Raw genomic sequence first — 23,611 nt, forward strand, 5'->3', positions numbered from 1 at the left:
TTCCTTCCTTCCTTCCATCTCTCCATCCCCCCCTCCATCCTTCCATCCCCCCTCCATCCCCCATCCTTCCACCCCTGCATTCCCCCACCCACCACCCCTCTCTCCCTGCACACCCAGCTGCCAGCCCAGCCCTGCCCGTTCCCCCCCGCGTCATTCCCCGTGTCCCGCACCCTCACCTCGCCTCTCCCGGTGCCGATGCCGGTGCTTTCCCGAGGCGCTCCATTCCCGCTGCCGGTGTCCGTGTCCCTTTAACAGCTCGGCTGGTGACACGCGTGTGCGTGTGTGCAAACGCGCGTGTGCGTGTGCTCCCAGCTCCCTGGGCTGGCTGGCAGCAGGGCCCCCCTTCTCCATCCCCCCGGATCCGGATCCGGCCCCATTCCCCCCCTCCACTCCCCGCTTATTTTTCCTGTTGTTTGGCGGGGTTGGGGCGGGGGCCGGGCGGGATCCGGCCCCTTTGCCAACGGGGATTTTTGGGGGGATTATTCGCCGTTTTCTTCCCGGTGGGATTTTTTGCTGCAACCGAAAGAAGACGGGCACAAGGCATGGCATGAGCTTCGGGAGACAGGGCTGGAGGTAAGAGCCGCTCGGGAAAACCCTTCACGACACAAAGCCGGTGCCGGGGTCGGTGCCGATGCCGGGGTCGGTGCCGGTGCCTCTTCCACCGGTACCGATCCTGATCCCGATCCCGGCACCGGCACCGCAACCACCCCCAGCCGCATCCCGCATCATGGAGCCGCGTTATATAACGGCGGCAGAGCCGGCCCGGCCCCGGGGCTCCCGGTCCGGTGGCCCCCCCTCCGCCCCCGCCTCCCGGTAGCTCAGCAGAGGATGGTGGTCGGTGTGACCCTCCCCCGCCCCAGTGATCCTGCCCCCTCCGCCCCCTTGGTTTGGGGAGGGGGGGATGTGGGGGGGATGAGGTGATGTGTTGTGTCCCCCCCCCAGCATAGCCGGGCACCACCGGCTGGGAAAGGCAGGGAAAAGAGGGGATCAGGTGGATCCCGCAGGGCTGCTCTGGCCTGGGGGTGTAAGGGGACATCGCTGTAAGGACAGGGTCGCCCCAGTGTGGGGTTGATGTTTGTCCCCTTCCACCTCTGCTGCCAGCCTCTAAAATTCCTCTTGTCCTCCCTGGTGGCACCATTGGCATCCCCGAGGCTGCACTCAAACATCCAAACCCCCCCAAAACCTCGGTGTGGCTTTCTGTGGGTGCAGGGTGACACCAGCCAAGGGATGGGGGGACAGGGGCAGCCTCCCCCATTCCCAGAGCCCAGGGGATGGAGGAAAGGGAAGGCCCTGGCTGGGATGGGGCTGAGGGGGCTGAGCCCCACGGCGGGGTCCTGCAGAGCCCAGCATGGGGCCGTGGATCTCTCATCAGTCCAGGATGGGAACGAGGAGTTTGTTTTGGTGGAGCAGGGGATGGGCAGGGGGATCAGTGTGTGGGGTTGGGGACCAGGCAGACTCGACCCCATGGAATGGCTGGGGCTGAGCACGGCTGGGGGAAACTGAGGCACGGGGTTCTGGCAGCAACCAGCTAGAGACCCCCAAGATCTTGGCCATGTGGGGGTCTGGGGGTGCCATGGGGCACTGGGCTGAGGTGGCTCTGCCTCTTGGGCATCTTCTGGTGCTGGTGGGACGTGGCAGTGGTGGGGCAGGGAAGGCCAGAGCACTGGGTTTCACACATCCCGGCACCAGGGATGCTCCTGGCAGACCCTCCCCATGCCCACCCTCTGCCCAGGGTCCGGGGGGTCTCGGGGCCCCTGCACAGCACCCCGAGGGGCTCAGCAGGCTGGGAGCAGCAGGCACACAGCGAGCACCATGCCGTGCTGGCATCTCCCCTCCTCTGAAAGCTGGGTGCTGATTTCACTCCGGCTACCAGGAAGAGGGAGGGAGGTGGCTTTGGAGTGGGGAGGACTCGCTCAAGCATCCATTTTTAATGAGCTAGATATCTATTTTTCCCCGAGCTGGCTTCCCCCACATCGATTCCCTCGCCTGCTCCCCTCCCCGTGCCAGCAGCTCCACGGCAGTGGGGAGCAGCAGGACAAGCAGCCCTGGCAGTGGAACCCTCATGACTCCCCAAATCCTCCTCCCGGGGGAGGACTGACCCTGGCTTGGGCCAGGGGACAGTGGGGAAAGGGCTCCCTTGTCCCCTGCAGTGGGGTCACAGCTGTGTTTGCCATCCCATGGGGACAGACAGAAGGACAACAGGAGTGGGAGCACTTTGAGTTTGGAGGTTGGATCCTGCCCCTCTGCTCTGCAGATTTCAGCTGTGCCCGGCTCAGGCTCTGGCAGCTCCATGGCAAAGCCACATCGTCCTGCCTGTAGCTGCTTCCCCATCTCCAATCTCCTCTTGCTCCCCAGCAGTTCCCATGCAGAGCGAGCAGCACCCAGAGAGTGGGAAGGGAACTGGGGAGGCGAGTGGGTGCTGATGGTGTGGGAGGGAGCAGGATTGGGTGCGCGGGCGAGCAGAGCTCCTTTGGCAGCATCCCACCCCCTCCCAACCTCTGCCCACCTGCCACGGGGACCAGCCACGTGTGCTGGGTGCTCCAGGGCTGGTGGCTCGCGGGAGGAGCTCAGGGCTCAGGAGAAGAGTGGTTGGGGAGGGAATAGTTCAGCAGAAGATGTTTCCCCAGGGTTTCTCCCTGCTGGAGGGATGATCCTTGCCCAGCTCTTGGACAGGGGAAGCAGCAGGCCAGGGGGTTGTGTTGGGGAGCAGGATCAGGATGGTGCCTTTGCTTCCATGAGGCATCTGATGGCTTTTGGAGCTCGTGCTGACATTTAGCACCCACAGACCCACTCACCAAGGAGTGCCATGGCTGGGCACTGCCTGCCTTGGTGTCTCACCAGCCTCGTGCCAAGGGCCCCTGCCTGACCCCAACCCCAGCTCCCAGCAGGACCCCCGAGCCCAGGGACAAAGAGGCACCAGAGCTTGTGTGGCTGTCACTGTGTCTGGAGGGATGAAGGGTTTGGGCAGACACAAGTCCCAGCAGCACCTGAGGAGCACATCCACATCCTGGGCTTGGAGACAGCTCTCCTTTTTCCTGGCTCCTCATGGGATCTTGCATTTCACCCCTTCCTGGGCTCAGGAGGGGCAGAGGGAGGGGCTGGGACACACCAAGAGCTGTCACTGGGCTCTGGCTGGGCTTGTAGCGAGAGGAGACCAGGCTGGGTAGGATCCAGGAGCTGCTCCTTCTTCTTGCCTCAGTCAGTGGGGAGCAGGGAGAAGCTTGGCTTAAGCACGAGCATCCTTCCATGGTGTGAGAGCCTGGATCTCCAGAGAGGCTGGAGGGGACCAGGGGTCCAGCTCTGCCCTGAATCTGTCCCTCCTGTGCTCCTTTTGGCTGGGGGATTCCTTCCAAGCACACAAGGGGCTGCCTGGAAGAAGGAGAGAGGTCAGAATTTGCTGAGGGTTTCGCAGAGAAACTGAAAGCTGCTGCAGGAGGGGCTTGGTGGTCAGAGGGAACCCTGTTGTGAGGAAGTTTTGCTTGGCCAGGCTTGGGGCTGGATCTCTGCCTTCCCCCTGTAACTCCCCCATGCTGGGGGCTGGGGGACAGGAGCTGCAGGTCCCAGTGCCCCCGGACCGGAGCTGCTCTCTCAGCAAAGCCCGAAGTGGTGGGGACCTGAACAGAACTTGGTGCTGGCACCTCAGCCAGCTTTTTCCAGCTGCCTGGGCATGGGGCTGACCCTGCAAAGCCTGAGCCTGCCCTTTAGAAAGGCTGTGGGGCCTGAGAGATTGCAGTGCTGGGGGTTCCTACCATGGCAGCTCCTCTGCTTGGCCATGAGCTGCAAGACCCAGCGATGGATTCACCAGACCCCCGGCACTGAGAGCAGCAGCCCCCAGCAATGGGACTCAAAGCAGTCATTTCCCCAGCCCCTGCTAAGCCTCTTTGTCCACTGCAAGGTGGGATGAGCTCCTTGGCGTCGTTGGGAGCCATCAAGGAAGCAGCAAAGCTGCTCTCAGCCCTTAGGTCTCCCCAGGAGCTCTCAGGGCAGCCCCAGGAGGGAGTTTCTCAGCTCCCATCAAACAAACAGCAGGTCTCCAGGGCCGGGAGGAGAGGCAAGGCCCTTCCCTACCCTGAATTCCTGGATTGTGCAGAAAGGAAAAGGTAGCACTGAGTTTGGAGCCGTGCTCTGAGCCTCTCTCCCAGTTCAGCCGTGTGAGCACAAATCCACCTGTGCACACTCACACACAGGTACAGCATCTCCCTACCCAAACACAACCACTGCCCCTCCATCTCCGGGGGAGCCACTGCCTCCTCCGGGGTCTTTAGCGGCTCCTTTGCATTGCCGGGGTGATCCGAGCCCTCCGCAGAGACCCAGCCCCGGGGGTCGGCGGTGGCACAGACGCTGCTCACAGCACGGGCCGTGTTCTGATCCAGCGGGATCAGAGCAGGAGGCAGCCTCACAGCACGGAGCTCTGCAGCGGGATGTCTTTATCGCTGCCATGTGCTCCGGCCTGCAGGTTCGGCCCCCCGCAGGAGCCTCGCTGCTGCCCGGGGCCATCGCGCACAGCCGAGGGAGCCGAGGGAAGCTCATCCCCTCAGGAGCGCTGGACAAAAGCCTCGGCTGCGCGCTCCGCCACGGCACTCCGTGTCGGGTGTGTTTTCTCCGCCTGTAGAGCAACTTGATTTGCTGCATTAGTAAAAATAGACGGGCTAATGAATTCAGCTGATGCAACCCCGGGCGCGCGTGCACGCGGCGGCTGCGGGTGCGAGCGGGAGCGAGCCCGGTACCGGGGGCATCCCCCCGTGCCCACCCTCCGCGGGGCTCTGCGGGCCCGGCCGGGCCTTTGCACATCCCCGTGTGCGTGTCGGTGTCGGCGATGGCTGCTCTGAATCGTTCTGCAGCGGCTCTGGGTCCTGGCAGGGCAATAACGAGGCTGCGGGGCAGCAGGGACCCGCTGGGGTGACAGCAGCGTCCCCGGGGAGTGTGTGGGGCAATCAGAGATTCTCTCTGGGATCTGGTGGGGCAGTAGCAGAGCTGCACAGGAGCCTGCTGGGTTATAGTAGGATGTCTTAGAAGGATCTGTTGGAGCAGTGTTGGATATTCGCAGGGCCCTAGCGGGGTGATGCAGGTTCCCTTACGACAGGTCCTGTAGGACCTGGGCAGGAGGGTCCTCGCAGGGCCCGGCGCGACAGCGCTGGATGCTCGCAGGGACCCGAGCGCGGTGTCCTTGAGGGGAGCCTCTGTCCGTGGTGCTGACCGGAGCCTCTGTCCGTGGTGCTGACCGGAGCCTCTGTCCGTGGTGCTGACCGGAGCCTCTGTCCGTGGTGCTGACCGGAGCCTCTGTCCGTGGTGCTGACCGGAGCCTCTGTCCGTGGTGCTGACCGGAGCCTCTGGCCACGGTGCTGACCGGAGCCTCTGGCCACGGTGCTGACCGGAGCCTCTGGCCACGGTGCTGACCGGAGCCTCTGGCCACGGTGCTGACCGGAGACTCTGTCCCCGGTGCTGACCGGAGACTCTGTCCCCCGTGTTGACCCCAGCAGGGCCAGGGTCCCTGCAGATCCCACATTCGGGGTGTCCCGTGGCCTCTGGTCTGGCTGACACGGAGCCCTCGGTAGCTGCAAGCCCGGCTGTCCCAGAGCTCACCCCCGATCCTGTTTGATCCAGGAGCCAGGGATCTCCCAGCCGGTCCCACCACCAAGAGGGTGACTGACAGCTCTGCCCGTCTCTTAAGGCCCTCATCCCTCTTCACTACCACGTGGAGATAGTAAACTCTCCAACAGGCTGGACAAGCTCTGTGTTCCTGGCAGTTTCCATCCTGTTCACCCCAGCATCCTCATGGTCTGTGCAATGTTTTGGTGACAGGCTCTTAGACCCCGGCTTTCTTCTCTCTCCCTGCGTCAGATCCGCCCCCCAGCACTGCATCATCGCTTGCCGTGGGTGACAAACCCCTCCTGAACGGAGTGACTTCTCTGGCAGTGACGTAGACAATGAAATGTGCACCTGGAGTGCATTTGGGAGACTGAAGGACTTTGACCTTTGCTTTTGTCAGGTTTTGTCCCACTGGGCTGGCAGCTGGCACTTCCCCATGAGAGAGAAAAGGGGGCTGTGGCAGAGGGGGGCTGCAAATCTGGGCCCTTTCTGTGGGACCCCCGAGCGAGGATGGTTGTACCGAGTGCTGAACAATCCTGATGACGATGGTGTGCTTGGCCCAGTCATGCAATCTGCAAACAGTGACATGACGGGGAGAAGGGAAAAGGACAAATCTCTGCTCTCCCACTGCTTTGGGTTGGCCAAAGAGCCTATGGAGGTGTTCCTGGAGCTGCTGGAACATCGGGGAGGGTCTGTGCTGACACCTCCAAGACAGCTTTGTGTTTGTCTGTCCATCCCTGTCTCCGGGATGGGAGGGCCTGGGAATGCTCTGGGTGCCCCTGAACTCAGCAGCTGTGACCTCCAGGGGCTGTGGGAGCTGCACTTTGGACATCAGAGCAATGCGGGCTCAATCCTGGGCTGCAGGGACTGCGGGGCTGCCTGGCTGCAGGCTGGGGCTTTCCTGTGCCCCAGGACAGCTGCCAGCACTGCCCCAGGGACGGATATTGCACCCACTGCCCTTCCCAGCCCACCTCCTCCACACTGGGGTCTTTCCCCAAGCACAGTTCCACGCCTGGGGGTGGTAGGAACACCCAAATTCTTGCCTGCTCATTTCTCCGGAGAGAAATGCCTGCCTGGGTTCCCCCCACCGCTGCCCGGATCCTCCTGTGCCCAGAGGCTCGAATCTCTGTCTGTCTTTCTATCTGAAGTGACTTCCGAGCTCACTCAAAAGTTCGGGATTTCTGTGCTCTGGACAGGCAGCCTGAGCACCGCGGGCAGGGGGGGCCTGGCTCAGCTTTCCAAGGCAGGAGTGGGAAATCTGCTGAACCCACTGAGCCTCCCTGAGCCCGGCCTCGGGGCCCAGCCCAGCTCTGAGCTGGTTGGACACGGTGCCAAAACCTCCTGCTGGCTGCACGTGAGTCCGGTGGCTTGTCAGCATCCGTGTCCTCCTGTGACTGTCCCTTGGGCTCCCGAGCCCCGGGGCTGCCCCTCTGCCACCGCCTCCCCTCTCCCTGGGATCCTCCAGCGAGCCCAGCAGCTCTGGCCGCGGCCCCTCCGTGCCGCCGGTGCCTGTTTGGATCCGTGGCTGTGGGAGACACCCCGGTGCACGTTCTGTTTACTTCCCTAATTGCTGCCAAGTAGCGAGCCGCTGGTTTCGAGTTTCTCTCTTCTCTCCCCTCCCCTTCTGCTGCTTTCAAGCGAGTTCAACACATGTCCAAGCATCGGCGGCCCAGCTCCGCTGTCGGGCAGCGTGAGCGGAGGCAGCAGCGGCTGCATCCAAGCCGGGAGCGGCGCCAGACTGTCTGCACAGGGCTGGGCTCGTCCCCCGAGGCTGGATCTCGCCGGGACGCTGCCACCGAGCCGGGCTGTCTGCTGGCACCTCCGCTCGCAGCACGGCAGATGCTGCGGCAGCTCCCACCAGCCCCGTCCCACGGTCCCGCTGTCCTGGGAACGCTGTCCTCGGGAGATGCCATGTGCCTCGCCATCCCGTGGGTTTTCCAGATGTGCCACCGGCACCTGACTGAGCTTCTGAGATCTTTTTTGGGGTGGCTGCTCCCTCCCTGGCTGCTCCAGGGAAGCTGGATGAGGCCAGCGATGCTGTGAGGGGGAGAGGGATGCATGGGGGCAGCAGGGGATCCCAGGCTGCAATGGAGCACCCTCAGGGACCACGGAGCTTGGCCATGAGAGGGATGCTCTTCCCTCGGTGCCCCTCCACCAGGGCTTGACTTTCCCCATCCCAAATCAAGCAGCTGTAATAATTCCCTTGCTTTTATCTTGGGTCCGGGAGGAGCTGGCAGGCAAGGCAGTCCTCAGTTTCTGTCACTGATGGATGCATGTGCCAACCACCCCTCGGGGCTTCAGGGCCAGGTCCCTGTCCCCAGCTCCAAGCACTGGAAGCTGCATTCCCATGCTCCAGCTCCGTGTCCCCCAGGGCTTGCCAGGATCAGCTTTTTGGCAGGGTTTGGTGTGGCACTGGCACACAGGGTGCGGGCAGGGCAGGCAGCAGTCGGGCAGGGCCCTGTGCCAGGCCCTGGCTGGGCAGGGGGAGGGGGCTGAGCCCCCATCAATAATTCACCTCCATATTTATAGAGGGAAATGCGTTGAATAATGGATGGCGGGTGCGGCGGGGCCGGTGGGAAGCCGGCCTTGCTGCCACTGCAATATTTATTGGCCCGGATTGCTGGGTGCTGCCCGCCTGTCTCGAGGCTCCACGAGGATCAGCGGCGCTACGGCTGGCACAGACCGGCTGCTGAGTGCTCGGCTGGCACGATGGACACAGGCAGCTCGCTCCTCTGCCTCTTCCCCCTCCCCTCCACAAAAATGCCCCAAGGGCTGGAGCCCCTCTGCTCTGGAGCCAGGCTGGGAGAGCTGGGGGTGCTCACCTGGAGAGGAGAAGGCTCCAGGGACACCTCAGAGCCCCTTCCAGGGCCTAAAGGGGCTCCAGGAGAGCTGCAGAGGGACTTGGGACAAGGGATGGAGGGACAGGACACAGCGAATGGCTTCCACTGCCAGAGGGCAGGGATGGATGGGATATTGGGAAGGAATTGTTCCCTGGGAGGGTGGGCAGGCCCTGGCACAGGGTGCCCAGAGAAGCTGTGGCTGTCTCTGGATCCCTGGAAGTGTCCAAGGCCAGGCTGGACGGGGCTTGGAGCAGCCTGGGATAGGTGTCCCTGCCCATGGCATGGATGTGGAATGAGATGGGTTTTGAAGTCCCTTCTGATCCAAAGCAGTCTGAGGATCCTTCTTCATCTCAGGTTAGCCATGCTGGATTCTAGGCTCAGAGAGGGATGTGAATGTCCAGGGACAAATCTCCATCCATCCCTCATCACAGGGGGATGCCAGGGCCATGCAGCTTCTGGGAGGACCCTGCCCTGTGTCCCAGACATGTCCCCTCCGTGGCTGTGCCCAGCAGCCCTGCACTGCCTGGGCCTGAGGGACCCCCAGCATCTTCCCCCTCACTCGTGCCACCACCTCCCCCAGCCGTGGCCACCCTCCACAGCAGCACCCCAGCCCCTCATCCCACACCCCTGTGTTACAGAGAGACCTGTGGAAGATGTCGAACCCGAGAAACGGCGACACCAAGCCCCCATGTTTGCCCCGCAATGGACTGGTGAAGATCCCCACGCAACCCAACGGCCTCGGCTCCGCCAGCATCACCAAAGGCACCCCTGCCGTGAAAAACCGCCTGTGCCAGCCTTCCTCCGTGCCTGCCATCCTCAGCCCGGCCTTAGCCCACCGCAGTGACCTGCCCATCCCCAGCCTGGCCTCCCCGCTCTCCTTGGCCACTCTGGCCAGCGTCTCCTCCCCTCCTGGCGCTTCCTTGGTGGGACTGAACACGAGCGAAGGCTCGGAGCAGCCCTCTCCGGAGCGGCTGCCAGGCTCGCCCTCGGAAAGGCAGCTGGCGGTGGACGAGAAGATCCTTAACCGCTTGTTCTGGTACTTTTCGGCGTGCGAGAAGTGCGTGCTGGCTCAGGTGTGCAAGGCATGGCGGCGGGTGCTCTACCAGCCCAAGTTCTGGGTGGGCTTGACGCCCGTCCTGCACACCAAAGAGCTCTACAACATCCTGCCCGGTGGAGAGAAGGAGTTCGTCAGCCTGCAGGGCTTCGCCGTCCGCGGCTTCGACGGCTTCTGCCTCGTGGGCGTCTCTGACCTGGACATTTGTGAGTTCATTGACAACTACCCCCTCTCCAAGAAGGGGGTCAAGTCCATGAGCCTTAAGAGGTCGACCATCACAGATGCGGGGTTGGAGGTAGGTGACGCTGCTGAGGTGACCGGAGTGGCTGAGATGTCCTGGTAGCCTTGGGGACAGCCACGTGGGCAGAGCTTTCTCTGGTGGCAGGGAAGGAGCAGACAGGTGGCACAGCCATCCCACGGGTGCTGCCTGTGGTCTGGGCAGTGGGATGGGTGCAGCCTGTGCAGGGTCACGAGGCTGTTTGGGCTTCACCCCTGCTGCCTGTGGAAGGCAGAGCCAGGTGAGGTGGCCGTGCTGCTGGGCTGTGATGTGGCAGTGGGTGACAAGCAGGGCTCTGGGAATGGGACGTTCCTCCTTGGCTGGTTGCTCCCCAACAAGGGAGTCGCCCAAGCAAGGGGCTGAGGGTCAGACAGAGATGGGGCAACTCAGGGGTCTAGGAAAGGTCCCCACCGAGATCCTTGCCCTGCACCATGGCCAAACACTGCAGCAGCTGCTCCGTGGGCACACCTCACCTCACAGCTCCTGTGCTGGGAGCGGGCATCGATGCCAACCCTGCCAGCAGCACCTGGGACAGTGCTGGGGCTGCACCCAGGGGTCCCTGCCTGTCCCCTCCTGTTCCCCACTGATGCTGGCATGTCCTAAGGCAGGCATTGAGCCCATGCCAGGGAGGTCCCAGGGAGAAGACTGGACCCAGGCAAGACTGGGAGCAGTGGGAAGAGCCCCAGAGGGCTCAGAGGGAGTGGGAATGCACAAGGGTGGGTGGCAGTGCCCAGCATGGCCTGACCCCCCTGCCCCTCGGCAGGTGATGCTGGAGCAGATGCAGGGCGTGGTGCGGCTGGAGCTGTCGGGCTGCAACGACTTCACAGAGGCCGGGCTGTGGTCCAGCCTCAACGCCCGCATCACGGCGCTGAGCGTCAGTGACTGCATCAACGTGGCCGATGATGCCATCGCCGCCATCTCGCAGCTCCTGCCCAACCTCACCGAGCTCAACCTGCAAGCCTACCACGTGACGGACACGGCGCTCGCCTACTTCACCGCCAAGCAGGGCTACACCACCCACACCCTGCGCCTCAACTCCTGCTGGGAGATCACCAACCACGGCGTGGTCAACATGGTCCACAGCCTGCCCAACCTGAGCGTCCTCAGCCTCTCGGGCTGCTCCAAGGTGACCGATGACGGTGTGGAGCTGGTGGCCGAGAACCTGCGGAAGCTGCGCAGCCTCGACCTGTCCTGGTGCCCCCGCATCACCGACATGGCCCTGGAGTACATCGCCTGCGACCTGCACAAGCTGGAGGAGCTGGTGCTTGACAGGTAAAGGGCCGTGCTGAGCTGTGCTGTGCCATGCCAAGCCATGCCATGCTGTGTTGAGCCGTGCCATGCCATGCTAAGCTGTGCCGAGCCATGCCGAGTGATGCCATACCGTGCTGAGCCATGCCATGCCGTGCATGCCATGCCAGGCTGTGCTGAGCTGTGCTGTGCCATGTCACCCCATGCCAAACCATGCCATGCCAAGCCATGCCATGCTGAGCCACGCTGGAAGCAAAGGGTGCAGCATGGGGACCATGGTTTGGGGACACCCATGGGTGACCAGCTGGCCCTGACACCCCGTGTCCTGGCAGGTGCGTGCGGATCACCGACACCGGCCTCAGCTACCTGTCCACCATGTCATCCCTGCGGAGCCTCTACCTGCGCTGGTGCTGCCAGGTAGGTGTGGAACACGGCTGTGCCCGTCCTGGCTCAGCACGGCAGAGAGGGCATGGTGGCACCTCCCTGGGGTTGGGCCATGAGCTCAGGGTGGGCTCCTGGGGCTGGCTGAAGACCCCAAGACTCAGTGCCAGGAAGCAGAGAGCTCCTGTGAGCTTAGCAGGACTCAGCCCTAGCACCCTGACCCTGCATCCTTGTCCCAGCACCAGTATCCCCAGAGCCAGTGCCCTGCTGCAGCACCAGGCTCCCTGCCCTGGCTCCCTGCTCCCTGTTGCACAACCCAGACCCAGTACCCCGGCCCTGCACCCAGAATCCTGCCCCAGCATCCTGCTGCAACATCCCACATCCTGCTCAGACTCCCCTCCCCAGCACCCAGCTCCCTGCACCCTGTCCCATCCCAGTTCCCTGCCCCGGCACCCAGAGCCAGCTCACTGCCCCAGCATCCTGCACCCTGCTTCAGGTTCCCAGCCCTGGCACCCAGTTCCCTACCCCAGCTCAGCAATGCTGAGCCCTGGTGCTGTGGTTGTCCCCAGTGTCACCCCTCATCCCCATCCCATCTTTTCCAGGTGCAGGATTTTGGCCTGAAGCACCTCCTGGGCATGGGCAGCCTGCGCCTCCTCTCACTGGCTGGTGAGACCCTCACCCTTCTACCCACGGACCAGAGACCCCAGGGGCTGGGGAGGGACAGGGCATGGGGACAGAGAGAGCCCTGGGGACAGCCTGGGGACAGCCTGGGGACAGCCTGGGGACAGCCAGCATCCCCCCCAAGCCAGCAGGCACCTGCACCCAGCCCAGCTGTGGTGAAAGATCCACAGCTGGATTCTTGGGGTGCTGTGGTTTTTGGGAGCTCTGCTTTGGGGATTCAAGTTTTCTGGGGTGTGGGTTTTTGAGGAGCTGTTCTGAGGGGCACTCTTTTTTGGGGTGCTTTTTTGGGGGGAGAATGCTGGTGCTTTGATATGCTGGGTTTTTAGGCTGACCTTGGAGTGCTGTGGTGTTTTGGGTGTTGTTTTTTGGGGTGCTGGTGTTTTGGAGCACTATTCTTTAGCATGCTGGTTTTCTGGGTTCTGCTGGGGTTTTTTTGGTGCTAATTTGGATAGTCTTGGTATTTTGGGATGCTGGTGCTTTAAGGTACTGGTTTTTGTGTGCCTTTTTGAGCACTGGATTTTTTGGATGCTGATATTTTGGGTGATTTCTTTTGAGACTTGGGGGTTTGGGAGTACTTTTTTTTTAAGCACACTGGGGTTTTTTGCGTTCTGTCTTTTGGGTGTGGTGAGTTTTGAGGTGCTGGGATTTTGAGGTCCTGATCCTTTGGTCCTGTCTTGGGGGGATTTTGGTGTTTTGGGATCCAGTGCCTTTGAGATGCTATTTTTTGGGACAGTATTTTTTTGGGAGCGTTGGTGTTCTGGGTTGAGAGTGTACCCTGTGTCCTTGCAGGCTGCCCCTTGCTGACCACCACGGGGCTGTCGGGGCTGGTGCAGCTGCAGGAGCTGGAGGAGCTGGAACTCACCAACTGCCCCGGGGCCACCCCGGAGCTCTTCAAGTACTTCTCCCAGCACCTGCCGTGCTGCATGGTGATCGAGTAGCGCCGGACCCGGCCGCCCGCTCCCGCGCCCACCCCGGCCACCATCGCCCACCCCATCTCCCTCCGGCTGCTGGGGGATTCCAGAGACGCCCCCGATTCCAGTCGAGCCCGGACATCCCCCGCATCGACGCCCCCGAAGGACTCGGGGCTCCGGGGGGAGATGGGGGAAGGCGTCGCCCCTGGCCGGAGCTCCCCCGGGTACCGTGTAAATTCCCCCCACGCCGCCGCCATCGCCCGTGCTCCTCCCGGTGTCCTGCCAATCCCTTCCGGACAGACGAATGGACATCATGGAAGCCCAAAGTGGGAAGGCGACGCTGTGTGACCCCCCCGGCCGCATCCTGCTCCCCCCGCCCCGGTGCCGAGTGGGCACACGGCCCCGCCGACAAGGATGCTCCTGGGGACCAAAGGATGCTCCCAGGGATAGGCGAGAGGAGGATGCTTATTTTTGGGTGGCGGCGGAGGCTGGATGGGTCCCCTCACGCCCCCGGAGCGCGTCACCGAGCTCACACCCCCCACCCCACCCCCGTGCTGCGTGTCCCCTCCAGCCCCCGGCCCTGCCTTCGGGGCACTTTCTCCCGGTGAATAGGATGTCCCTCTCCGCCCGCCCGCCGCCCTCGCATGCTCGCTTGCTTCAGTCTCGTGCTACGGCAGGTTTCGGGGTACCCGGGGGGACGGTGACAAGTGACAGCCCCCACTGAGCCTCTCCACGCGGCTTCGCCCCGGCCGGATCCTGCCCCGGCAGCCGGGCTCTCCTGGCGAGCATCCCCCGTCGCCCTGGGGACCCCACTGCGCCCCGTGGGGCTGCGGGGGTGATGCCAACGCCGAGGAGCGACCCATCCGTCTGGGATGGGACATCCCGGGGGGCCAGGGCCACGTCTGAGCCACCACGGCGACACCGGCAGCACAGAGAGACGACAGGAGGTGGCACCTAGGACACACTGTCACCGCCACCGCTCTTCCAGCTGAAAAGCCATCGCCCCGATGCCAGCGGCAAGCGGGGGACCGGGGGGGACCCTGAGCCGAGATGGGACCGAGCCGGCGGGGGCTGGGGTGCCCACGGGGACCCAGCACGGTCGGGGCTCGGTGGCCGCCCCCGGGGCATTGCCCGCAGCCACGGCAGCCGTGGGAGGAGTGTGGGCATGGATGAGGACATGGACATGGGCACGGACACGGGATGGGCACGGACACGGACACGGACACGCTTTCGGTTTGTTTTGCCTTTGTATCGGCCGGGAAGGAACTGCTGCACCAACCGCCGGCTCCGCTCCCTCCTTTGTCCGAAACGCCCCTTTCTCACACCAAAATGGCACAAAGGTCCTCGTGGCCCTGGAAGGGGGTTTGGGAGTCCCAAGGTGGCACTGCTGGGGCCCGGAGCGACCCCGGCACGGGGGTGGGGGGCTGCCTGCACCTCCAAACTCGGCAGTGTCCCTGGACACGGGGGCCGGGCAGGACAGCGGCACAAAGAGGGTCCCCGCACCCCTGCAGGGGACAGCAGCAGTTTCGGGGTGCCATAGCCCTGCGGAAGTCCCCGTTCCCAGCGCGGCTCCCATACCCTCCTCTGCACCCCCCATGGCAGTGGCCCCCATACCCCCTGCAGCCTTGTATCCCTCCAGTGCATCTGTACACCACCAATGCACCCCGTATTCTCTCGGCACCTTCATTTCCCACCCTGCAGCCTGACCCACAAAGCACCCACAGACCCTGAGCCTCATTTATCCCCCTGCTTCCCCATCTTTCATGCACACACATCCCTCTGGCACCCCCACTCCCCTGGACCCCACATCTCCCCGGCACCCCCCCAATGCACCCCCCACGGCAGTGTGCCCTCATGCCCCCCAGCGCACCCACACACCTTGTGCACCCCTATAACGCTCCAGCTCACTGCTACACCCCCAGTGCACCCCATATCCCCTCGGCACCCCCCATTTCCCACCCTGACCTTTAATGGACCCCACAACCCCCTAAACCCCATTTTCTCCTGCACTCCCATTCCCTCTGGGATGCACCTCCGGCATCCCCATTCCCCCCAGATCCCACATCTCCCTGACACTCTCACCCCGATGCACCCCGTAACCTCCTTGTACTCTCTTTCTCCTCCTGCACCCCCAGTCCCCATTCCACCTCCTATCCCTCCAGCACCCCACTTCATCCCAGCGAACCCCCTCTCCCAGTCCCTCCGGCAACCCCCGCCAAGGCACCCTATATCCTCCAATACCCATTTATCCCCTTGCACCCCTATTCCTACTGCACGTCAAGTCCCTCTGGCACCCCCGGACCCCGCACTGCCCCGAACCCCCCAAGGTCAATGCCCGCCTTGTCCCCCCGCCCCCAGCGCGCCCCGATCCGGGCGGGGGGCGGGGCCTGGGGCTGTGGGCGGGGCTTCAACCACAGGGGCGGGGCCTCTTCTGCCGTGGGTGGGCGGGTAAGGGGGCGTGGCCATGTGAGGGGCGTCTGGAGACCGGAAGGAGGCGTGCCCCCTGGGGGCGTGATCTAGGGGTGGGGCCGACCGGCGTGACGGGAGGGGGCGTGGCTTAACGACAGCGGCTGAGGGGCGGGGCTTAACTGCAAGGGCGCAGAGTGGGTGTGGTCAGCCGGCAGAGGGCGGGTCCTGGCTCCGTGGGGGCGTGGCCTGGCTGCAGGGGCTGTGCCCGCCATCGGAAGGGGGCGGGGCCTGGCTGCAGGGGCAGGAGCCAGTGGCGGAAGGGGGCGGGGCCTGGCGGGAGTTCCGCGGCGGGGCCTGCTCGGGCCGAGCTGCCGGCGGGGGAACCGGCACCGGGTGCGGCTTCGGGAACGGCACCGGGCACCTGGACACAGGGTACTTGGGCCTCGGACGGAGGGGGTCCGAGACAAAGTGGCAGCGGACTCTGTGAGGCGGGAGCGGGATGTGAAGGGGCCTTGGGGGCTTTGAGGGGTGGGAAGGGGCCCTGAGGAGGGTAATGAGGGGGGGCTCTGAGGGAACGCTGAGTGGGCTCTGAAGTGCTGGAGGGAGCCCTGAAGGGGCTCTGGGTCAGGAGCAGGGCCTGCAGAGGGGGAAGTGTGGGGTATGAGGGATCTGAGGGGTCCTGGCGGGCTGTGGGTCAGGAGAGGGCCCTCATGGGGTGAGAGGATGGGATATGAGGGGCTGGGGGGTTGCCTCGGTGGTAGGAGGGGACCCTAAGGGTCTCTGAAGGTGGGAAGTGTCCTTGAGGGGGTGGGAATGTGAGGTATGAGGGACCTGTGGGACCTGGCTAAGGGAAGGGCAGAGGGGCTGGAGAGGGCAGTGCTGTGGCTGGCGCTCAGCCTGGCTCTGGAGGACAGAGCCCATGGGACCCTGTGATCCTTCCAGGAAGCCTGGAGTAGCTGCTGCCCCCCCTGTGCTAGAGAAGGAGGGTCATCCCCTGGTTCTTGCAGGCTTTGGGACTCCAAGTGCCCCACGGAGGTGACCGTGGCCTCACTTCACCCCACCTCGTGCTGCGGACACTGCTCATTTCAGCCACAGCGCTGTACTTGACCTACATTATCAGCAACAGTGAAACGTCTCAGGGTGTGGCCAAGGAGGGAAGAAGGAACCCAGAGAAGGTTTTCAGGAACTCCCTGAGAGGAAGCCACAGAAGGAGGCAGGAGTGGGGCTGTATCTCCCTCCCACAAGCAGCTCTGTGGTCTCTGTGACCTCTCACCTCCACGGCCCGTTGATGCAGCCTCAAAAAGCCGCGGTCAGGGCCAGCAGGGCCTGGCAGGAGCCGCGGGAGCCCAGCCTGTGCCTGCCCAGCTCTGGCTGAGGTGGAGCAGGGTGGCCGTGTGGGTGTGCAGACAGCCTGCTGGAGAGGGGACAGCACCCCAAGGACAGCCATGGAGAAGATGGCCAGGGTCACCACTGCCCTGGGGGGCAACGCGCTGTCCGGCCGCACCATGTTCTGCCACCTGGATGCCCCTGCCAATGCCATCAGCGTGTGCCGGGACGCTGCCCAGGTGGTGGTGGCCGGCCGCAACATCTTCAAGATCTATTCCATCGAGGAGGAGCAGTTTGTGGAGAAGCTGAACCTCCGCGTGGGCCGCAAACCCTCCCTGAACTTCAGCTGCGCCGACGTGGTGTGGCACCAGATGGACGAGAACCTGCTGGCCACCGCCGCCACCAACGGCGTGGTGGTCACCTGGAACCTGGGCAAGCCGTCCCGCAACAAGCAGGACCAGCTGTTCACAGAGCACAAGCGCACTGTCAACAAGGTGTGCTTCCACCCCACCGAGGTGTACATGCTGCTCAGCGGCTCCCAGGACGGCTACATGAAGTGCTTTGACCTGCGCAAGAAGGACTCTGTCAGCACCTTCTCCGGTACAAATGTGGCTGTTGTTGTCCTGTTTCCCTGTGGGGAAACAGAGTTTGGGAGCTTTGTCCTTTCCTTGCTTGTCCCCTCACCCTTAGGAGGGACAGGGGTTGGGGGTTTTGCTCTTCCCCTTGCCCAGGAACAGGGTTGGCTCAGAGCAGGGAAAGAAGGAGCTGAGAGGCAACTGGGTGCCTTTTTTTGCCTCTCAGTAGTAGCTGGGTCTGTGTGGGAGATGGAAGACAGTCGCAGCACTCCTTGCTACCCTTTCTCTCTGTGCCAGGGACCCCCATGACTCTTCCAGTGGGATTTTTAACTTTGCTGGAGCTCTCAACTTGTGTCCCTTCCCAGGCCAGTCAGAGAGCGTACGTGATGTCCAGTTCAGCATCCGGGACTATTTCACCTTCGCCGCCACCTTTGAGAACGGGAATGTGCAGCTGTGGGACATCCGCCGGCCCGACCGCTACGAGAGGATGTTCACGGCCCACAACGGGCCCGTCTTCTGCTGTGACTGGCACCCAGAGGACAGGTGAGTGTGGGGCTGGGCCCTGCCAGCCTCCCGGCCTTGCAGGACAAGAGAGACCCTAAAAACCGGATTGGGATTTTGTGGGGGAAAGCATGGTCTGTGATACCCTGTCCACTTGTGTCAGGGGCTGGGATGTTGCTGGAAGATAGGAGTGATTGTTGCTTTGAGCATTTGGGGTGGTGTAAGAGTATTTGGGGCTTGTTCTTTGATAAATTAGGGGGTTCTGATGCAGTGGGTGTTTTATGATTTGGTATAGCAGTGTCACAGCAGCCTCTGCTCCAGTGCTCAGCTTGAGGAAGGCACTACTTGGCTGCTCTGGGACACAGCTCACTTGTGTTTAGTCGTGTTTCCCTCCTGCCTTTCCTGGGAGGTTGCTGGGAAGGATCTGGAAGCAGCTGTTACAGCATGCAGGTCCCTCATTCCCTGCCACTGCTCGTGGTCTTAGAGGGTCACTGAAATATGTTCCAAATGGCCTTTTCCTCTCTGCTGTGCCTGGCCAGTGGAAAGCAGAGCCAAAGGGAACTGGTGTGACTGGGATGTGGCTCTAGAGGCGCAGGGCCATAACTGGGGGCGGGAAGGAGGGTGCTGCCTGAGCTGGTTGCAGAGCAGAGGTGTCAGGGAGGTGTTATGGGAGGATGGGATTGCAGCCCAGCTGCCTTCCTGCAGTGGTCACACCTGTGCTGTGGCACGCTGGGAACAGAGAGCTGAACACTGACCCATCCTTGTCCCAGGGGCTGGCTGGCCACAGGCGGCCGTGACAAGATGGTGAAGGTGTGGGACATGAACACGACGCGGGCCAAGGAGATCTACTGCGTGCAGACCATCGCCTCGGTGGCACGGGTGAAGTGGCGCCCCGAGTGCAAGCACCACATCGCCACCTGCTCCATGATGGTGGATCACAACATCTACGTGTGGGACGTGCGCCGCCCCTTCATCCCCTCCGCCATGTTCGAGGAGCACAAGGACGTCACCACGGGCATCGTGTGGCGGCACCTCCACGACCCCTATTTCCTCCTCTCGGGCTCCAAGGACAGCACCCTTTACCAGCACATCTTCAAGGACGCCAGCCAGCCCATCGACAGGGCCAACCCCGAGGGGCTGTGCTACAGCCTCTACGGAGACCTGGCCTTCGCCGCCAAGGAGAGCCTCATCTCCTCCGACTCCAACCGCAAGCCCTACATCGGGGACCGGCGCCACCCCATCTTCTTCAAGCGCAAGCTGGACCCCACGGAGCAGTTTGAGTATATCTCGTCCTCCAGCGCCCTCAGCGTGTTCGAGACGGACGTGGAGAGCGGCAGCATGGACTGGTTCGTGCACACGGCCAAGCAGTACGCGCTGGCCGGCCGGCCACTGGCCGAGCTCTGCGACCACAACGCCAAGGTGGCCAAGGGGCTGGACCGCAACCAGGTGAGCTGCAGGAGAGCTGGGGCTGCAGGGGGGTGGGAGCATGGAAAGGGCTGACAGGGACTGTGTTCCACACAGGTGGCTCAGACGTGGACGATGCTGAGGATTATCTACTCCAGCCTCGGCACTGTGTCGTCCACAAACCTCAACCACAGCATGGGGAAAGGCAGCACTGCCCTCCCACTCATGAACAGGTACAGGGGGTGGGAGCTGAGTGGGGTAGCTCCTGAGGGGGGGAGTAGGAACAGCTCCTTAGCTGGAATGGGGTTATAGAATCATATCATGGAATACAAGAATGGTTTGGGTTGGAAGGGGCCTTAAAGCTTATCTCATTCCACCCCCTTCCACTATCCCAGGCTGCTCCAAGCTCTGTCCAGCCTGGCCTTGGACACTTCCAGGGATCCAGGGGCAGCCACAGCTGCTCTGGGCACCCTGTGCCAGGGCCTGCCCACCCTCCCAGGGAGCAATTTCTACCTAATAACCAACCTGCCCCAGACACGGAGCGAGTAGGGACAGCTCTCCCTCAGCCTCAGGCTGCGCTGGTTTGCATGTTGGTGTTGTTTGAACGCAACCATTTCCCACGTTGGGAAGTGAGTGCCCAGCCTGGCCTCGAGCTGTGCAGCCTCACACACTGCTTTCTTCCCTCCTTCAACCAGAGTTTGACCTGTGGTGGGGCATGGGGCTGGGACCAGTATTGCAGTGTCTGAATTCATGAATCACAGAATATCTAACATTGGAAAAGTCCTCTGAGATCATTCCCCCAGCAGCACTGCCAAAGCCACCACTAAATCATGTCCCTGAGTACCACATCTACATGATATTGAAGATCTCCAAGGGTGGTGACTCCACCACTGCCCTGGGCAGCTGTGCCAGGGCCTGACCTCCCTTTCCATGAAGAAATTTTCCCAAGATCCAATCTAAACCTCCTCTGTCACAACTTGAGGCCGTTCCCTCTCCTGTTCCCTGGCAGCAGAGCCCAACTCCCCCCGGCTGTCCCCTCCTGTCAGGGAGTTGTGCAGAGCCAGAAGGGCCCCCTGAGCCTCCTTTTCTCCAGGCTGAGCCCCTTTCCCAGCTCCCTCAGCTGCTCCTGCTGCTCCAGCCCCTTCCCAGCTCTGTTCCCTTCCCTGGACATGCTCCAGCCCCTCAGTGTCTTTCCTGCCATGAGGGCCCCAAGAGTGACCCTAGGATCTGAGGTGAGGCCTCAGCAGTGCGCAGGGCACTGATGGTGACCAAGGGCTGGGGATGGAGAAGGTGTCTCATGGCTGGAGCTGGAACTGCTGGTGTGCAGAGGTTTTCTTCTGGAGCCTTTCCAAGGGAGAGAACAGCCCAGCTCTGCCAGCAGCTCGCTGACATGGAGAGCCCATTGTGGGCTGATGAAGCAGGAAAACTTGTTTTTCCTCTTCTCAATGACATAAACGTGAGGGGTGAGGACTCCAAATGAGCTGTCAGACCTCGCAGTGCCGGGTTCCCACAGTGACTGACAGATCCTCAAATAACACCAAAGGAAACAAGCACTGTCCTTGAGCAAGCTCTGCCTCCAGCTGGGTGGCTGTGCCGCTGTCTGAGACATGGCAGGAGCCTGGGGAGCTGGGCTCTGCTCCAACCCCATCCCTTCCCTTTTCCATCGTGGTGAAGGCCAAGCGTGGTGATGCATAACAAGCAGCCAGGCACCTTGGAGCAAGGCAGCTCCTGTTCACCTGCCTCTGAGGGGAAGGAAATGGAGCCAAGAGCCTCTTCAGTGCTGGAATTCTTTAGGGAGACCTTTGCAGTGCATGTACTGCCAGGCTTGGAGGAAGGGCTGTGATCACAGTCACAGTGTGTCTTTAAGTCACACAGTGGGGACTGCTGACTTCTGCCCACAAAGGGTATCTCATATTTCACCATTCAAATTGCAACTGGACACCTGCATCCAGGTTGTTTGCTGGCTCTAATGGAAACCTTATACTCCTCTAACTGTGAAATTTGTCTTTTTTTCCCAGCTTTAATCTGAAAGATATCCCTGCTGGGCTGGGCAGCGAGTCCAGACTGGACCGCAGTAAAGGAGAAAGCCGCACAGAAAACATCCTCATGGATTCCTCTTCCACCCTGATCAACAACGAGGGTAACGTCTCTGGGTGGGCACAATCCCAGTCCCACAGCTCCTCCCTCCTCAGCCATAGATAGGGGATGAACTGGGGCATTTATCCTGTGAATTGGGGTGGCTGGATGTGCTGCAGCCCCAGGGTGAGGGACACCGAGCCCCAGGGCACTGCAGAAAGACAACTTTCCCTGATGGCCTGGGGTGACAGTGACAGTGCTGGGGAACTGAGCTGTGTGGCTCGGGCACAGCCTGGCATGCTGGGGCAGGACAGTGGGAGGTGGATCCAGTGGTGTGATGAGCTGATTTCCCTGGGCGCACAGACAACGAGGAGACGGAGGGCAGTGACGTCCCTGCGGATTATCTGCTGGGAGATGTGGAGGCAGATGAGGATGACCTGTACATGATGGACCACGAGAACCCACATGGTGAGTGCACAGGGGGAGGTATTGTCTGTCCCAGCTGGATTTTCTCCTGCTCATTCCTGCTGTTCTCACAGCTGAAGAGCAGGAATACAGCCTTCCTCAGGAAGCCTTTCCCCTGCGCCATGAAATCGTGGACAACCCATCGGCCTTGGACCACCTGCAGGACAAGGCCGACTCCCCTCACGTCAGCGGCAATGAGGCCGAGACGGTGTCGCTGACCCCTGTGGAGTCCTTCTCGCTCATCTCCATCTCCCACTCGCTCTACGAGAACCGCCTGCCCTCCGACTTCTTCAACCCCATCGTGCGGGACACGCTGCTCTTCTACGCCGAGCAGGGCGACGTGCAGACAGCCGTGTCTGTGCTCATCGTGCTGGGAGAGCGCATCCGCAAGGAGATCGATGAGCAGACGCAGGTAGAGCCCACAGGGGGCAGGGCCATGCCTTGCTGGGACACACAGGGGCTGCATCCCAATGGGATGGGATCCTGCCTGGGGTTTGGGGCACGTCCCTTCTCCTCCAGCCCCTGGCAGGCCAGCTCTAAGCCAGGTTCAGGGTTCTGGTACCTGCCCTACTACCAGTTCTGGAAGGGACTTGAGTGGGTTCTGCAGGGCCAGGATGGGGAGGTGACCTTACACTGTTGATATAGGGAAGGATGCTGTTCCCCAGCATTACAGAGCCGTTCTCCCACTGCAGGGATCAGAGAATTACAGAACCCTTTAGGTTGGAACAGCCCCCTAAGATCATCGAGTCCAGCCATTCACATTCACCACTGTCCCCATCAGCACAACTTTTAGATCCCTCCAGGGGATGGTGACTCCACCACTGCAATGGGCAGCCTGTGGCAATGCTTGACCACCCTTTCCATTAAGAAATTCTCCCTAATATCCAGACTAAACCTCTTCTGGCACAACTTGAGGCCATTTCCCCTTGTCCTGTCCCTTGTTCCCTGGGAGCAGAGCCTGACCCCCCCTGGCTCCACTCTCCTGTCGGGGACTTGTAGAGTGAGAAGCCCCCTGCCCTAAGCCTCCTTTTCTCCTGGCTGAGCCCCCCAGGGGCTCATCTTGCCTTTGGGATGCAGGGCTGGGATCCTGAGGGGGTTTTGAGGTGGATGTGGAGGCTCAGCTGTCTGTGGCTGTCCCCAGGAGCACTGGTACACGTCCTACATCGACTTGCTGCAGCGCTTCCAGCTCTGGAACATCTCCAACGAGGTGATCAAGCTGAGCACCTGCCGTGCCATCAACTGCCTCAACCAGGCTTCCACCACCCTGCACGTCAACTGCAGCAACTGCAAGCGGCCCATGAGCAACAGGGGCTGGATCTGTGACAGGTGAGGGGGCCCAGAGGGGTTTGTGGGAACAGGGGGATGGGGTGGGTGCCCTTGTTCCCTCTTGTTGCCCCCCCGAGGGCTGTCCCTGCCCACGCTCACCCGAATCTCCCCGTGCAGGTGTCGGCAGTGTGCCTCCATGTGTGCCGTGTGTCACCACGTGGTGAAGGGGCTCTTCGTCTGGTGCCAGGGCTGCAGCCACGGTGGCCACCTGCAGCACATCATGAAGTGGCTGGAGACCAGCTCCCACTGCCCTGCTGGCTGTGGCCACCTCTGCGAGTACACCTGAGCCCCGTGCCCGCGGGGGGCTGGCAGGGGGTGAGAAGGGGGTGAGCAGGGCAGGCAGCTCGATAGCCCTGGCACCGCCCTCCCTGTATTTATTTGTGTAAATAAGGGCCGGGGGTGCACCCCCTGCCCGGCCGTTTTTTACTGGATTAAAACAAACCAGCAGTTGAATTGAGCCAGGACTCTTGTGTTTGCTTCGCCTGGATGCCGCGGCCCGCGGGATGGGCCCCGGAGCAATCCCTGCGGTGTCCCCGGTGTCCCCACGC

At 62.2% G+C, this 23,611-nt stretch overlaps 2 protein-coding genes across 9 annotated transcripts; both read left to right on the forward strand.

Moving 5' to 3' along the window:
- The first annotated feature begins 489 nt into the window (after positions 1 to 489).
- FBXL16 (F-box and leucine rich repeat protein 16) lies at positions 490 to 14,260 on the forward strand. The gene is made up of 6 exons (XM_086854826.1): positions 490 to 573; positions 9,068 to 9,778; positions 10,524 to 11,032; positions 11,341 to 11,425; positions 11,992 to 12,055; positions 12,860 to 14,260. Exons 2-6 carry the CDS (start codon positions 9,083 to 9,085, stop codon positions 13,006 to 13,008), a joined length of 1,503 nt encoding a protein of 500 aa, XP_086710952.1. The 5' UTR covers positions 490 to 573; positions 9,068 to 9,082; the 3' UTR covers positions 13,009 to 14,260.
- A 1,319-nt stretch (positions 14,261 to 15,579) lies between these two features.
- WDR24 (WD repeat domain 24) lies at positions 15,580 to 23,520 on the forward strand. Of its 8 annotated transcripts, none has more exons than XM_086854213.1 (10): positions 15,580 to 15,822; positions 16,398 to 17,316; positions 17,657 to 17,834; positions 18,563 to 19,238; positions 19,314 to 19,429; positions 21,215 to 21,336; positions 21,636 to 21,740; positions 21,812 to 22,149; positions 22,879 to 23,063; positions 23,181 to 23,520. In XM_086854213.1, exons 2-10 carry the CDS (start codon positions 16,836 to 16,838, stop codon positions 23,347 to 23,349), a joined length of 2,370 nt encoding a protein of 789 aa, XP_086710339.1. In that variant the 5' UTR covers positions 15,580 to 15,822; positions 16,398 to 16,835; the 3' UTR covers positions 23,350 to 23,520. The 8 variants fall into 8 exon arrangements, with proteins under 8 accessions (XP_086710339.1, XP_086710340.1, XP_086710344.1 ...); XM_086854214.1 differs by having other exon boundaries at positions 15,639 to 15,822; positions 16,333 to 17,316; XM_086854218.1 differs by having other exon boundaries at positions 15,661 to 15,822; positions 16,333 to 17,316; positions 19,323 to 19,429.
- Positions 23,521 to 23,611: the final 91 nt, after the last annotated feature.

The sequence above is a fragment of the Cyanistes caeruleus genome, chromosome 17 (genome assembly GCF_971803275.1).
Source record: "Cyanistes caeruleus chromosome 17, bCyaCae1.hap1.1, whole genome shotgun sequence".
Classification (NCBI taxonomy): domain Eukaryota; kingdom Metazoa; phylum Chordata; class Aves; order Passeriformes; family Paridae; genus Cyanistes; species Cyanistes caeruleus.